The sequence below is a fragment of the Cupressus sempervirens genome, chromosome 7 (genome assembly GCF_028749045.1).
Source record: "Cupressus sempervirens isolate cs-2001-9-10 chromosome 7, ASM2874904v1, whole genome shotgun sequence".
Taxonomy (NCBI): domain Eukaryota; kingdom Viridiplantae; phylum Streptophyta; class Pinopsida; order Cupressales; family Cupressaceae; genus Cupressus; species Cupressus sempervirens.
Genome location: NC_143124.1, coordinates 513,855,626 through 513,870,727, shown reverse-complemented (window position 1 = coordinate 513,870,727; position 15,102 = coordinate 513,855,626). Strand labels below are relative to the sequence as shown.

At 35.6% G+C, this 15,102-nt stretch overlaps 1 protein-coding gene and 1 pseudogene across 2 annotated transcripts in view; both read right to left on the bottom strand.

Annotated features, from left to right (window-relative positions):
- LOC149547785 (nucleolar protein) overlaps positions 1-15,102 on the bottom strand; it is a 227,357-nt gene that overhangs the window by 105,250 nt on the left and 107,005 nt on the right. For both annotated transcript variants that reach the window (XM_089791838.1, XM_089791839.1), the window contains exons 10-17: positions 2,849-3,023; positions 2,569-2,679; positions 2,391-2,469; positions 2,156-2,293; positions 1,589-1,702; positions 819-940; positions 593-675; positions 131-255 (exon numbers count right to left, since the gene is read on the bottom strand). In XM_089791838.1, the coding sequence (XP_089647964.1) occupies positions 131-255; positions 593-675; positions 819-940; positions 1,589-1,702; positions 2,156-2,293; positions 2,391-2,469; positions 2,569-2,679; positions 2,849-3,023 (947 nt within the window). The remainder of the gene's footprint in view (positions 1-130; positions 256-592; positions 676-818; positions 941-1,588; positions 1,703-2,155; positions 2,294-2,390; positions 2,470-2,568; positions 2,680-2,848; positions 3,024-15,102) is intronic.
- Positions 8,930-9,629, bottom strand: LOC149547787 (patatin-like protein 6 pseudogene; annotated as a pseudogene).

Here is a 15,102-nt window from a genome sequence, read left to right as displayed (position 1 = left end):
GAAAATCAAGAGAATATACAGGAATTGTTGATTTAGACATAAGAAAAGTTTAGGGTGCTGAGATCACCTGTGTATGACTGTGTTAAAAACAAAGTTAAGAAACAAACAGTGGCCATAAGTAAGGAATTACCTTGTTTCTTTAATAAACTTTTATCTTTCTCATATAAAACTCTCAGGCGAAAAGCAAAACCAGCCATCAGCAAATCTACAGCATCCTCAGCAGCAACAGTGAATACACCCCATTGCTTCTGCATACTGGTTATCAATAACCAAAAATATTAAGGGAAACAAAATAATGCAACCTCAATGTAAGAACATTAAACCTTGCTGAATAAAATTAAAAAGCAATTAACAACATATTTTCCATTATTATCAAACTTTGGTAGGATCTCAAACATAATCAGAGTCGATCAATCACCTAGACAAAGGTCAGAGATTGTATCTTTCATTCTAATGCGGTTGAACAATCACAACTAACATATACTAGCTTGACCTACTTTTCAGCAATTTTCAAGCAGAATGAAGACTTGGTTTTCTCAATTGAAAATTTATTCGACTGACATTGCACCTAACATATACAACCTTAACCTACCTTTCAGCAATTTTCAAGCAGAAAGCAGATTTTGTCTTCTCAATTGCTAAATCACCAATTGGCCACTTCCCAGAACCTTCAAACTAAAAGTTATCATGCATCATATCAAGAACTACATAAGATTAGAACTGTGAAAATAATCTGAACCCATAGTCTAAAAATTGCGAACTGCTGCAGTAATCTCAAATAAACAACCTTGTTCCAGTTGTGAATAACTGAATCTTACTTGAATCATGACCTCCAAAGGTTGAATACAGGTTGAAATTAATTTCTGGGACCATTCCTTTTTTACTTTTTCATTGGCAAGAGGATGAGGCGTAGGAGGAAATACAGATGTCTGCCTGAAAGCTGTGTCAAAACATTTGGTCAGAACATGTAATGTTACTGAGGATGTTTAAAGTTTCTTACTTTCATAGAATGACACCAGGATTAAGTTACTATCATAATGAAAAGAAAGAAACTTTCATTGCGATGGGAAAAAGTTTAAGTGAGGGGAACAAGGTACTGTAATATTATTGTTCCGCATGTTTTCATGAAGGGATAAACTTAATATATCCAGTGCCTTCTTGTAATAACATCATTGACTAATCATTACGGTTCTTCAATATTATTTTGAATCATCTTTCCCCACCCCCTATGATGACCACAGAAATCAGAAATCGGAATAACAAATAATTGCAGAAGTGCAAAAACTTTACAAATACTAATTGGCCCTTCTTTAAAAAAAAGCTAACATTGAGTACAAAATCATTCAATAGTGATTGCGGCTTTCCACATCCTCTCACAAACAACAGTCAACACTAATAGACAGAACCAACCATACAATATAAATAAGTAAATAACAATTGAATTGCTAGTATATAAGGCAGAGAAGAGCCAAGATAATATTTATTTGTTTTAATGAATCTAGATAATTAATGACTAAACAAGCTTTAAAATGATCCATTTCCTAAAAAATCCCAAAAAAGGGAATATCTCTAAGAACTTCTGGCACACCTGAATCCAATGGCTGAACACTAGAAATATTCAGTGGTAATCCCTCCAAAGTCCGCAACCGCTTGGATAGAACATCAAAGGCATCCAGCAAGATTGATGTGCTAGCAATTTGATCTGCAGTTAACTTATAATTTTTAAGACAAATATATCATCTGAAGAGCTTTAATATGAATTGATTCAAGAATAACAAAATAGATAGACTACTTTTAGTAAGTACGCCTATTTTTTCTAGGCAGGTTAAATGTGATGACAGATATCTTACAAGCATATTCCATAAACACTGTTCTACTGTCCTTTGTTGAAACATACATAGATGTTACAAATGAGAGATGATCCACCCACAAAGGCAAGGAAACCTAGCAACTAGGCTTTTGCACAATCCCCAACGTTTCTGATATGTTATTCTAGACATAATATGATGTGCCAACTTTTTGTATATAAATCAAACTATCCAACTTTAGGTGAGAATGATTTCCCTTGAACTTCAAAATACATTTTTACCAGAGAAAAGAAATTGGAATGATGTATAAAGGAATGGCAAAATAATATAGAAGAGCTGAACTTTACCTCCCTGCATCAATGAAAAATCCAACTGGTCAGTGATAATACAAAAATCCTGGGAGGACAAAGATAAATGGCGACAAAAAATATGCTCCATTATCTTCTTTATTATGAGATGTTTTTCCCACTGTTCACACTCCCATACTGTCCACAAAAAAACAAGTTTCAATTTTGATACCTTAAAGTTTAGAAAAAGGTAATACACAAGTTCTATGCATAATACTGTCAAATAATAAAGTACCTGCAGTTTCTGCAATTGTCCCATCCTTAAATCGGCGTAGTTGGGCTTTGTCTCCCCAGAAGTTCCTAAATTTGACAGACTGTCCCCAAACATTATAAATATTAAAAACAGACTGGTTCATTTAAACAATGACAATATTGTACAAGGAAAAAGTAATGACCCTTAAAGAGCTGCATACCTCATCTTTGTTGTCTGCACTTGGACCAACATCAGCCATTCGAAAAGCTTTCTCATAATTGCTTACCAAAATGCCAACAAGAAGTGGAATCTTCGCTAAGCATGCATGACCCTGCATATTGAGAAAAGAATGATTCCAAACAGATGAGATCAAAGTTTTATCCAGTTCCCACCAATTAAATGCTTGTCTGTGTAAAGAAGAAAATACCTAGAAAAGTAACGTAAAGGAAGTAGTACAGTGAAATAACTTCTTTTGGTGATGAACAATAAGCTTTGCATACCTCGTCTATCTTCCACTTCGCAGGTACACTTCTAGGAATAACTCGAATAAGGCGTGCCCTTTCACCCAAACCCTTACACAGTAATGACTCCACTTCTTTCTCATATGCTCTCCAGTTTTCCTTGTCCAAACAACAATTAGATAGCTTCCTATGCTCATTGTCCACTGGGTTGATTCTGTAATATAAATATCATCCATCAAAATATTATCTACTAACTTCCTACAGAAGGAGAAACAAAAATGAAGTTGATAGAAACAATTTTTTCAACAAAAAAAAAATATTTACAGGCAACATCTTGAGATCTAGTTGCACACCTCTCTCAAACAGCATATATAAGGAGAGCCATTGTAATAGACACAGATGAACCTATGAGACAACGTTTCTCACAATTTATCAATTCTACTCAAATGCCCAAGCACATTCCCCCCACAAACATATATTACAGCTTCTTCACTACCACGAGAGTAACATCATTCTTGGATCATTGAGTGTATTTCTAGAGGGAATGCCTTGATTCCCATTACAATCCCCTACATCAGCCCTCTGGCCTTAGATGCACCCTAACAAGTAGTATCAGATCTTGTATTGGTGCTTCCACAGTGATCTCTCCTCCATTTCAAGCTGGGACAAACATGTTCAATGACATGTCTTCTATCTCTCTAATGCTCCGTATCTTATGCTCTTTTTGCATCTTATTTGGGTACTTGGCTATATGTTGTTAATTTCTTAAATCCAGTATCTAGGTAAATTGATCAGATCTAGATTTACACTACTAGATTTATTTCACGAAATAAAGCAGCGGAAAACTTAGAAAAACAAAACATATTCAGTCACAGTTCATATGCTCTTCAATTAGTTCATCATAAATAACTTCAGAACTTACAAGAGCTCCCAGTACATGGGAAAATGGCACTGAAACAAGTTACAAGCAAAACAGAAAACCTGGAATATACTTGGTATTTCTACCTTTTCCTTTGTTGTTAACTGTTGTAAACTTTCTTCTTTCTGCTTGCTAAAAATCAGAAATCTTTTCTTTGATTTTCTCTCTCTCAATGTCCTTCTTGAGAAAGATTATTGAATTCTATTTCAACCTTAGCTTCCTTTTATAATAGCAGTTGGGAAAATGTAATGTCCCTTGGATAGTTGTCTTGGGAAATTAGAACAATCCACTTGAGTTCTTTCCTATAACCTCTTTTATAATGAATTTAATTCCTTAAATTATTATTATATTTTTTTTTTGGTATAAAGTTTGTCTGACCAGTTGTTTCATGCCTCTTAAATATCAACTTTCTCAATTGTCCTTGACCAATGAAATATTGACGACCTTTAGTTATTGACATGGATAATAGATGAAGTCACAAATATGTATATATAAGCTTTATAGGGATATCCTTCTTCACTAAGGCATCTAGTATTTGTGTTCCATAGTGGGAGTAGAATCGATAGATTTTGAGATTCATTGATTTTAGATTTATCACTATTACATAGTGTATTATCTTTATTAATGTTGTCACTACTTTTAGACTCTGAAATTATCATAAACTTCTCCTAGCAATATCTATGAAACATCCTCCTGCATGATATAGATTATGTCGGTCTACCACTGTCAATATGCCTTTGTATGAACCAGATATTATGTTGGCTCCTTGTTTTTCTGCTTAAGTCTTTGTATTCCCCAATTCTAATTTCCATCTCCTGCAATAAATATAAGACCATACGTATTCTCCTTATCGTTGTCTGGTTGTGACATGATTCTAATCTGTGTGATGTATGATCCACTCTTGCCAATACTTTATATTTATTTCTTATCACCAATCATATTCCCTAATGTCATGTTTGTTTCCCAAAAGCCACTCATCATGCTGACTGTTATGAATGGATATAATCAGAATTTTTATTAATAAGGTTTTATTATTCTTTTATTGTTCATATCTTTGCTGGTGGAATATACTTTCTCCCAGTTTGTTACTTTTCTCCCCTGTATGTGATGATTATACATATACTTGAGATCATTGTCTTACTCCTCCCTGTCTATGTTTGACGTGGCTGCCTGATTGCGCTTGAGATTTTTTTTTTTCTCATGCTTGGAATGCCTCGAATATGAGGTGGCTTTTGCTATCGAAATATTACTTCTCTTTGTGCTCTCTGAATGATCAATGTATAGTTTTTTCTTCCCTTCTATTCATTTGCTCTCCTCTCTAGCTAGATGAATCATTATCTCATGAAAGTCTGGAATATGAATATTACGTTGACTGTCTCTATTTTATGATTGCTTCCCTGCAATAAGTATATTTTCTTCTAGAATAAGAAGTATTACCTTCTGTGATATTTGTAATATCTTTATTCTGCAATGTATTCCATTATCTCTACTATTGATTTCTTATAGTATTTTATGCTCGCTGTGTATCTAATATGATGTTTGCTTCACCCAGAAGCTCGTCTCTATCTTCCTCTCTTTTCTTTTTTTCTTGTTCTTTGCTGCCTGTTACTGGTCTTCTGCTCTGCTCATACTCCATGAATCTTGCTGCTCGTTGCAGTTATCTTTCTCTCTGACTCTATCTTTGTTCCGTAAACTAATTGGTACTTGGTGCTCTGTTCGCTGGCTTTAATCTCTCCAATCCGAGCCATCTCAGATATATGTCCCTGTTATCTCCTCCCCCTTTTGATTGAACTTTATCTTTATATAAAAATGGAACAATCGATTTATATTGAAAGGGCACAACTGATGGGATCTAATTAGTTAATTACTTTTTGACTTATGTTTTCATTATTACATATGAATATATTTATTGTTTATTAAACCGAGAGGCTTTCTACAGTGGCAGCAATCTTCAATGTAAACATTTTCCATTTTGAAAAAAATTTGACGTTCATTTACATGTGAGAAAAACAAAATAGAAATAGACTAAATATAGTTATAATTAAAATCGTGAAAATTACAAAGAGGAAATGGAAGTAAAAATGAGGCAGATCAAGAGTCTCCAATCATTTCCTCATGCCTCTTAAACTAACATAAATATGCGATGATGGAAATTATAGGATTATGAAAATAGGCGCCTCATAAGGATATCTCTCGGCTTATTTTATATATATATAATATGTATAAGCTAGTTTATATATTTTGTTATTAAATTGATATTTAATTAATATATTTTTTAATATAAATATTATTTCTTATATATATAATAATTAGTTTTATCAACTAATTATCATTTATCTTTCATTTATTCTAATGTAATTATATTATAATCATATATAATAGATGATATGATTATATTGATCAATATATATTATATGTTACTAATTTTATTATTATGTTTATAAAATATAATAATATATTATATTATAATTTATTATTCTTTATTCTATTATTAAAACTTATAAATATGGGGACATGACAAAAAAGTAGAGTCCTACTTAAAGTCTACTTCCATAAAGAAGAGTCCTACTTGAAGTCTACTTCCATAAAGTAGAGTCCTAATTGAACTCTTCTTGTTAGGAGACTACTTTAATTAGTTAGGTGGATAAAATAGAGTTCTACTTGAACTCTACTTCCTCAAAGTAGAGTCCTACTTGAACTCTAATTCTAACTTACCTTTAGAGCTACAATTATTAATGCTACGTCTTAGCGAGGAAGGTATTCACCACCACTCCAAGCTTTTCTTGAAAGAAAACAAACTTCCCTTTTACCAAGGGTTTGGTGAGTATGTCTACAACTTGTTCATTCGTCAAAATATACTAAAGCTTAATTGCTCACTTCAAGACCCTGTCTCTGATGAAATGATATCTGATCTCAATGTGTTTTGACCTATCATGAAGCTTAATTGCTAACTTCAAGACCTTGTCTCTAATAAAATGATATTTGATCTCACTATGTTTTGACCTATCATGAAACACTAGATTCTGAGAGTTTTATGCAACTTTGATTGTCACAATTAATCACAAAAGGCTCCAAATCCTAATCAAATAAACTTGTAAGCAACTTACGAAGCCAAATTGCTTCATATCTTGGCAAACTGGCTGCCATGTACTCAGCTTCAACTGAACTGAGTGCTACTAAGGTTTGCTTCCTACTAAACCAGGAAATCATGGCTGACCCTAAATTGAAACAACACCCTGAAGTACTCTTCGGATTTGTATCACTCCCTGCCCAATCTAAATCAGAATACCCTTACAACTTTATCCCATCTCCACAGAGGTATTGCAAACCATACTCCATTGTGCCTGCAAATATCTGAGCACATCACTTGCTTCGATCCAATGAACCTGCCTCGGCTCTACAATATATTGACTCAAGGTGTTTACGGTAAAACAAATGTCTAGTCCAATGTTGATGAGATACATCAATGAGCCAATTAATTGTCTGTATTGTCTGGAATCTACTAATTTTGACTTTGAAGAATCAACCTTCTTCAAATTGGTTACCATTACAATAGCCATTGATCTATTGTTCTCCATCTTGAATCTCCTAAGGATCTGCAATGTATACTTCCCTTCTCCAAGAAAGATCTCTCTTGATCTTTGCTAAACAAAAAGTCAACCTCAAGTCCTAGAAAGTAATGCATCAACCCAATGTCCATCTCAAATTTTGTTACCAAATCTAACTTGCACTCAGCAATCAACTTCTCTGCCCTTGTAAGAATTAAATCATCCACACAGAGCATCAAGATGAGGATCTCAAATCCAACTAGTATGAAGTATAGGTTGGAATCTGCCTCAATCTTGGTAGCACCCATGCTCTACAAATAGTTGTCAATCCTGGAGTACCATGCCCTTGGAGCTTGTTTGAGTCCATAGAAGGCTTTCTTAAGCCTACATACATGTGACTCTTTGTCATGTACCTCAATCAGGTGAATCCTCCACCCTAACTCTGAAGCAATGGATATAACAACTTGAATAGAAGAATATCTAGCAACAGGGGCACAGGTCTCCTCATAGTCTACTCCCTCTTTCTAAGAGAATCCTCTGGCCACAAATCTTGCTTTATACTTCTCCACACTGCCATTTGCTACATGTTTGATTTTGAACAACCATCTAGAAGTCACTACTGACTTCCCAACAGGTCTTTGCACACATTCCCAAACATCATTCTTCTTGATGGAGTTATCCTCCTCCACCATGGCATCTCTCCACACCTGTTGGCTAGTTGCTTCCTCAAAGATGGAAGGCTCTATGTCTATGATGTTGGTTATCAAGGCCATATACGTCGAAAACTTCTGTGGAATCCTACTATCCCTAAATGTAGTTATGGGAGCCTCACCATGTTCCTGAGCATCTCTCAAGGTCCACTCAAACCATTTGGGCTTCCTAAATAGTTTAGAAAGGGTTAATTGTCCCTCTCTTGAAGTTTGGCCAATTGTACTAAAAATTTGTGAACTCTTCTCGCCTTTTGAATCCTCATGCAAAATATCATCTACAACTGTCAGTGGATCATGAGATTTCTTGGAGACTAAGTTTTCTTCAAACTTGACATCCCCACTCACAATTGTCCTCCGTTGTGTTGGTATAAGTATAAAGACCCTGTAGGCTTTTGACTCTTCATTGTATCCCACAAGAATGCCCTTCTCACTTGAGGGCTCCAACTTTGTCCTCTTCTCTATAGGCACATGACTATAGACTCGACAACCAAAAATCCTAAGATGTCCTATCTCCAGTTTAATCCTTGTGAATGCCTCCTTTGGGGGTCTTGTCCTCTAAAACCTTGTGAGGGCTCCTTTTTTGTAAATATATGGCTATGTTGCATGCTTATGTCCATAGAAACAATGGCAAACTCTCATCATGGATCATGTCCTTTAGAGCACGTTTGGTTGTTGGAATTGCAGTGGAATAGGAATCAAAAAATTCCTTAAAAAAAAATTCTCAATATGGTTGTGTCAAATTGGAATTGCGAATTGGAATTCGTATTCCTATTTTGACCCAAAATAGGCATTTGTTAATTCCACCAAAATACATGTTATAGGAATAGCAATTCCTATTCCTATTTTTCTTTTTAATATATTATCAAAATTTGAAATCCGCAATCATTGGATAAGCGTTTTGTTTAGCTAGGTTTGTTAACGACATTGCCAATGGTGATGGAAACTAGACTAATCTCTTTGCATTGATCTGAGTAAGTTTCTTCTTGCCACCAAATGGGATATATTCCATGCTCTTTTGCTTCAACATGTTCTCTGAAAAATTCATCAGCATATCGACATTGGCTTGGCCAAGATCATCAATGTTAGCCAAGTTTTCTTGTGGTAATCCACTAGCCTAAATTCTTACATAATTCTGCAATTTATGGCCAAATGCCATGCTAATAGCATGATCAACCATATCTTAAACTCCATCCTTGACAATTTTCATGACAGGCTTAGCGCACTGGAATGTCCACTATCCTTTCACCCTTTGGTAATACTTCTGATCAAACTGCCCACTAGAATGTCCACCATCCCTTCACCCTTTGGTAATACTTCTGATCAAACTGCCCCATCCCCACTAACAACACCAATAAATCCTCCACCCCTCTCACAAATGGAAAATCTTGCTTATTGTTTAGCACATGCGTAATAGGAGAAACAATAGGATTGTGCATAACAAGCCCCCCATCTAATGCAATACAAGAGGTATGGCCATCAATAGACTGCATCTTAACAGGTTTAAAGAACCCTAGTGTTGCAGATGTTTCCCTACAAATTTCCCATGGATTGAAGTCAAAATTATCTGTCTCCAACGCATCTACCCGAGAGAACAGAAATGGTGCAGAACTCGATAAATCATAATAGGGGATCAGATGATTGGGTTTGATCAGGAGATATCAATCCAAATGATTCAATCATTTTGACGAGCGTTAATGGCTTCTGGGTAGGTGAATTCCAATTTATGTTTTGTCTAACCAAACAAAGAATTCAAATTCCTATTCCACAATAACAATTCTAGAATAGCAATTCCCAATTGTCAATTCCTCTCCCTACTACCAAACAAGCCCTTACAGAATTGATGATAGATTTGTTCTTCCTCTCTGCAACCCCATTTTGTTGCAGATTGTAGACAAATATTTTCTCCCTCTTGATTCCTACATGCTTGCAGAAATCTTTGAACTCATTTGAGGTAAGCTCACCCCGTTGTCTGATCTCAACATCTTGATCTTCTTCCCTACCAAATTCTCCACTTCAGCTTTGAACTCCTTGAATAGAGTGAAGGCCTCATCTTTGGTCTCCATGAAGTAGATCTAAGTCTTCCTAGAGAAATCATCAATCAAGGTCACATAATAGGATGCACCATTCATTGATGCCACTGACATAGGCCCACAAACATCAGAATGTATTAGATCCAAAATCTCTTTGGATCGAGTTTCACTATTGGGAAATGAAGCTTTGACATTTTTGCCAAGAGCACAACCTTTACATACCCCTTCTTGCTCCAGACTAAACTCCGGAAGTCCATTGACCATCTCTCTTAATATAGGTAGTGCTTTATGATGCAAGTGTCCCATCCTCTTGTGCCACAACTCGCACAAGATCTCATTGTTATGCACCAATGCCTTGATGGAGTTACCTTGTACCCTATATAAGTTGCATTCCCTAACTCCAATCCTCACAGTTGTGTCTAGATTGGCCCCCTTGTGGATATATAAACACTTGCCCTTTCTAGAAGGTAATTGTGTAACCTTTGTCCTCCATAACTAAGATGGACAACAAGTTCTTTAAACCGGGTGAATACAACACTTCTTGAGCATCAATTGATCTCCTGACTCAAGTTGAAATTGCACGATTCCTTAACTACATACAAGGCAACATTGCCAAGCTCCACAATAATCCTTGATTCATACTCAGAAAGTTGACTAAGCAACTCTTGTGCTTCAGTCATCTGACGGGAGGCACCACTGTTTAAGTACCAACCACTTCTACTATAGTGATGGTAGAAAGATAGGCTACAAGGGAAAAATCATTCTCAAACTTTGTTACAAATTCACTCAATTGAGTCTCTGTTGTTGCTGCTATTGCTACTTGTTGTCTCTTTCATGTGCCTTTCTTCTTCTCTGGACATTGAGAAGCATAGTAACCTTGCTTATGGCAAACAAAGCGCTTGATCTTGCTTAAGTCTTTCTTCATTTTAGGATGTTGTCCTTCTCCATAATTCTTACCTTTTTTGGTGAAAGTTTTTCCTTTGCTTTTCTTAATGATGAGGGCCAAGTTTTCATCACCACCTCCTTGCTTGTTGGATCTAATCTCCTCACGAGTCTCCTCTTGAATACAATCATCCCATAGCCTCTACTAATCTAGAATGTTTTCTCGAGCACAGATTCCCTCCACAAATGCTTCCCATGACTTGGTGAAACCATTTAGAGCTAACATCACCAATTCTTCATCCATGATCTTGTCTCCAACTGTTGCAAGCTAATCGCGGATTTGTGTGATCCTCATAAGGTAACTGGTAACCTTATCAGAATTAGTCATCCGTGTTAGCATGAATGTTGATGATACTACATTGGGGGAGTATCCTAAGCATTGAAGAGTATTGATATGTTGCATTCATGATTGTATTTGTCATTGATGTCAACATAGCAGTAATTCTATGAAGACTGGAAGAATAGCAGTCAGTAATCTTATGATGCGTAGAAGCTAAGGAAGTTTTAGATGATGCACAGTGGAGGACATGTTTCTGAGGTTGTCCTGACAACATGGTTAACAGGACTAAGTCTAAGTCAATGGCGTACAGAAGTTACACTTGATTTACTGGAAGTAGTGCAGAAACAGAGTTCTGATGATATATTGCTATCTTTCATCTAAGATGTAATAAAGAGATGCGCAGTTACATAGTGATAGAGGACAATTGTGTGATGATGCCAGCATTTGCGCAAGACGTCATTTCACACGTGTGAAGTTTTGTATAGACTATGAGCCAACAGTGCTATTGTAATTGTGAATTAATTAATTATCTTATTTTAATTAATTGGGAAACCCTCAAGGCCGACTCAAGGAATTATTATGCAGATATGGTATAAAGGAAGTTGTTTTCCTTATTTGTAATGTATCTTGAAGAAGAAGATCAAGTGGAATGTGAAGTATTAGTGCGCAGTGTGAGAACAAGCAAAATGCTTACTGAATGTGTACAAGCGATCCAACGGATCATTGGATGCACAGTATGAGATCTGATTACAAGATTTGACGGAGCAGAAGTCCAGTTGACGAGACAGAGACGAAGGAAGGAAGTACATTTCAGTTCTATTATTCTGCAAGGAATAATACAGAGATCATTTGGATAGTGGGCTCTTTGATCTTGACTTTGAAGTTGTTTGGGCAGTGGGTCTAGCTATCTTCGACAACTCATAACAAGGTTGGCACAACTCCTAATAGGGTTGGAATCTCCTAACAGGGACTCATATGAACTGAATGTTGTAACAGACTCCTAACAGGGTCTATCCTCAAACAAGGAATATTTATATTAGTTCATCATCTTGTGGGTACCATCCCCACTGGGGTTTTCCCTCTGATCAAGGGTTTCCCTAGTTAACAAATCTGGTGTTAATTGTATGAGTATCTTGTTGTGGTTTCAATTTATATTACTCACATGGTTAAGTTTGTTTAAGGCTAATGATTGTGAAAATAGTTGGATAATTGATTCACACCCCTCCTCCCCCTCTCAGTTATATCAATGGAGTATATATTCTAACAATCCGACACTCTCAAAGTTTGTTCTTCAGAACCATCTTCTGGTTCATATTCTCACTTTGAAAGAGACCAAGGCATCAAATATTTCCTTGGCTTTCGTCCTTTCTGCTATATGCAAAATCAAGTGAACCTTTATAGCATCTAGAATGACCCTTTGTCCTTTAGTGTCCTTATCCTATGTTGCCTAAAGTGCAAGATCTATTTGTAGTAGAAGAACCTTTTCTACATTCTCCCACAAGTCTTGCCCTTTTAGAAGCAGTATGACTCTTGCCTTCTATGGCAAGAAGTTTGAAATTCCATCTAGCCTGTCCTCAAATTTGAGACAGCTAGCTAACATATTTGTCTTGTGCTTTTCTTTTCAAGCTTACAACTCTAATACCATATTAATTTCTTAAAACCAAATATCTAGATAAATAGATCAGATTTAGATTTACACTACTAGATTTATTTAACAAAATAAAGTAGAGGAAAACTTAGAAAAACAAAACACATTCATACTCAATTCATCATTCAAAATAACTTTAGAACTTACAAGAGCTTCTAGTACATGGGAAAAAACAAGTTAAAAGCAAAATAGCAAACCTGGAATATACTTGGTATTGCTACCTTCTGCTTTGATGTTAATTGTTGTAAACTTCCTTCTTTTTGCCTACGGAAAATCAGAAATCTCTTTTTTGAATCTCTCTCTCTCTCTCTCTCTCTCTCTCTCTCTCTCTCTCTCTCTCTCTCACACACACACTCACACAATGTCCTTGAGAAAGATTGATGAATTCTTTTTTACCCTTAGCTCCCTTTTATAATAGCAGTTGGGAAAAGTAGAATCCTACTTTAAGTCTGCTTCCATAAAGTAGTCCTACTTGAACTCTTCTTAGATGACTACATTAATTAGTTAGGTGGATAAAGTCGAGTTCTACTTGAACTCTACTTCCTCAAAGTAGAGTCCTACTTGAACTCTACTTCTAACTTACCTTTAGAGCTACAATTATTAACATATGTATCAATTCATCAAATGCATGGAAGTGGTCCACGGCTCTAATTTTTTTTTTTTTTGTACCTTTCCTTCTTGGGCCTGTATAGGATTCTTTTCTCCTTGGAAATTTTCATCATATACCGATGTACTCTCAACTTCAATTGACCTACTCTTGGTCATTCATCAATATCAGTATAATTTCTTTCTTTCTTTATCTTTATTGATAGTAAAAAAGATGCTGGTGTTTGATGGGTACAACTACAAGCCTTTATCTAGTACACTATAGTACTAACCAAAAATAGCAATCATATAGGATTTGCAACAAAATAAAAGTCTAACCAGCACAATTTGCAGGCCTCTAATCAAAACTCAAAACATAAGCTTCATTAAACAATATGAATTGAAATGAATGAGGCACTTCCTAACCATTTCAAAGGTTACCAAGATAAGATTTACCCATGTAGCTTATATCTATTACAAATGTTGTTGCCATTGCATCAAAAGATTGACCGGTCAATGCCCAATAGACCACTAGACTTATAGAATCCACAAGACGCGATTAGTCCCTTGTAACAAATCCCAAGGGAAGTGCAGACCATTTTGCCAACAAACTCCCCATTAGTGTTACTTGGGGGAATTCAAACCTAAGACCAAGCTCTTATGCCACTTGTTACAAGTGTGGTTGCCATTGCACTAAAAGATAAACTTATCAGTGCCCAATACAACCACTTGTAATAAACCCTTTTTGGGGGTCCATCATTTATTTACAACTTTCCTTTTATTTATATTCCTTTTGCCATATTTTTCCGATGATGCCTTTGACAGATGCTAAATTTCAACACTCACACCATTGAAACTAAGAAAGAAAGCTGCTCCATTTGCCATGGGCTGCTGTAATGAACCATTTAGGGCAAATTTCTTATTCGCTTCTCCTTTTTTATCAATAATCTTTCTTGGTGCTGATGGTAGATTTTCAGATTTATTCTTCAATGGCAATTGCTGATAATGTGTATTCTGAACCTGCCGGTTAAAACGATTTTGGGACTTGTATGTCCGTATGCATGTTAGTAAATCAAATCTATGACCAGACTGTCATGTTGATGGCTATTTGCAGATTTGAGGAATTCTGATCTATATATTTCGCTTATAGGAATCAAAGTGGAACGGATATAACTAAAATCAATACTAAAAATGGTTGCCAAGCCTGATTATAATTTGATCACTCATCTAAAGTCCCAACTTGAAGAGATAGAATAATTTGTATATTTCGATGATCTAATCTCTTGAATCAATTCATATATATACTCATACCAATAGCCAAGACATAGGCGAACATGTCTATTCGTTAATGAAAGACAACTGTATATTTAGGAAATCTCTAAAGTCTCGACCCTTAATCTGGTGCATTAATAAACAAATTCCAATATGATCTCCGATCTGTATAAGGCAGTTGATAATTTGTCCAATCTAATACATGATCCATATTATAGCAAGAGTATAATGCTTGATACAAGAGAAATATAATCGGATCGCTCAGATTTTCATACTTAGTCTGCTAATGATAATATCAGTTCGATACAAGGAGTACCTCGGCAATATCAATTTAATGTCTATCCCTATATGTCCGGCTA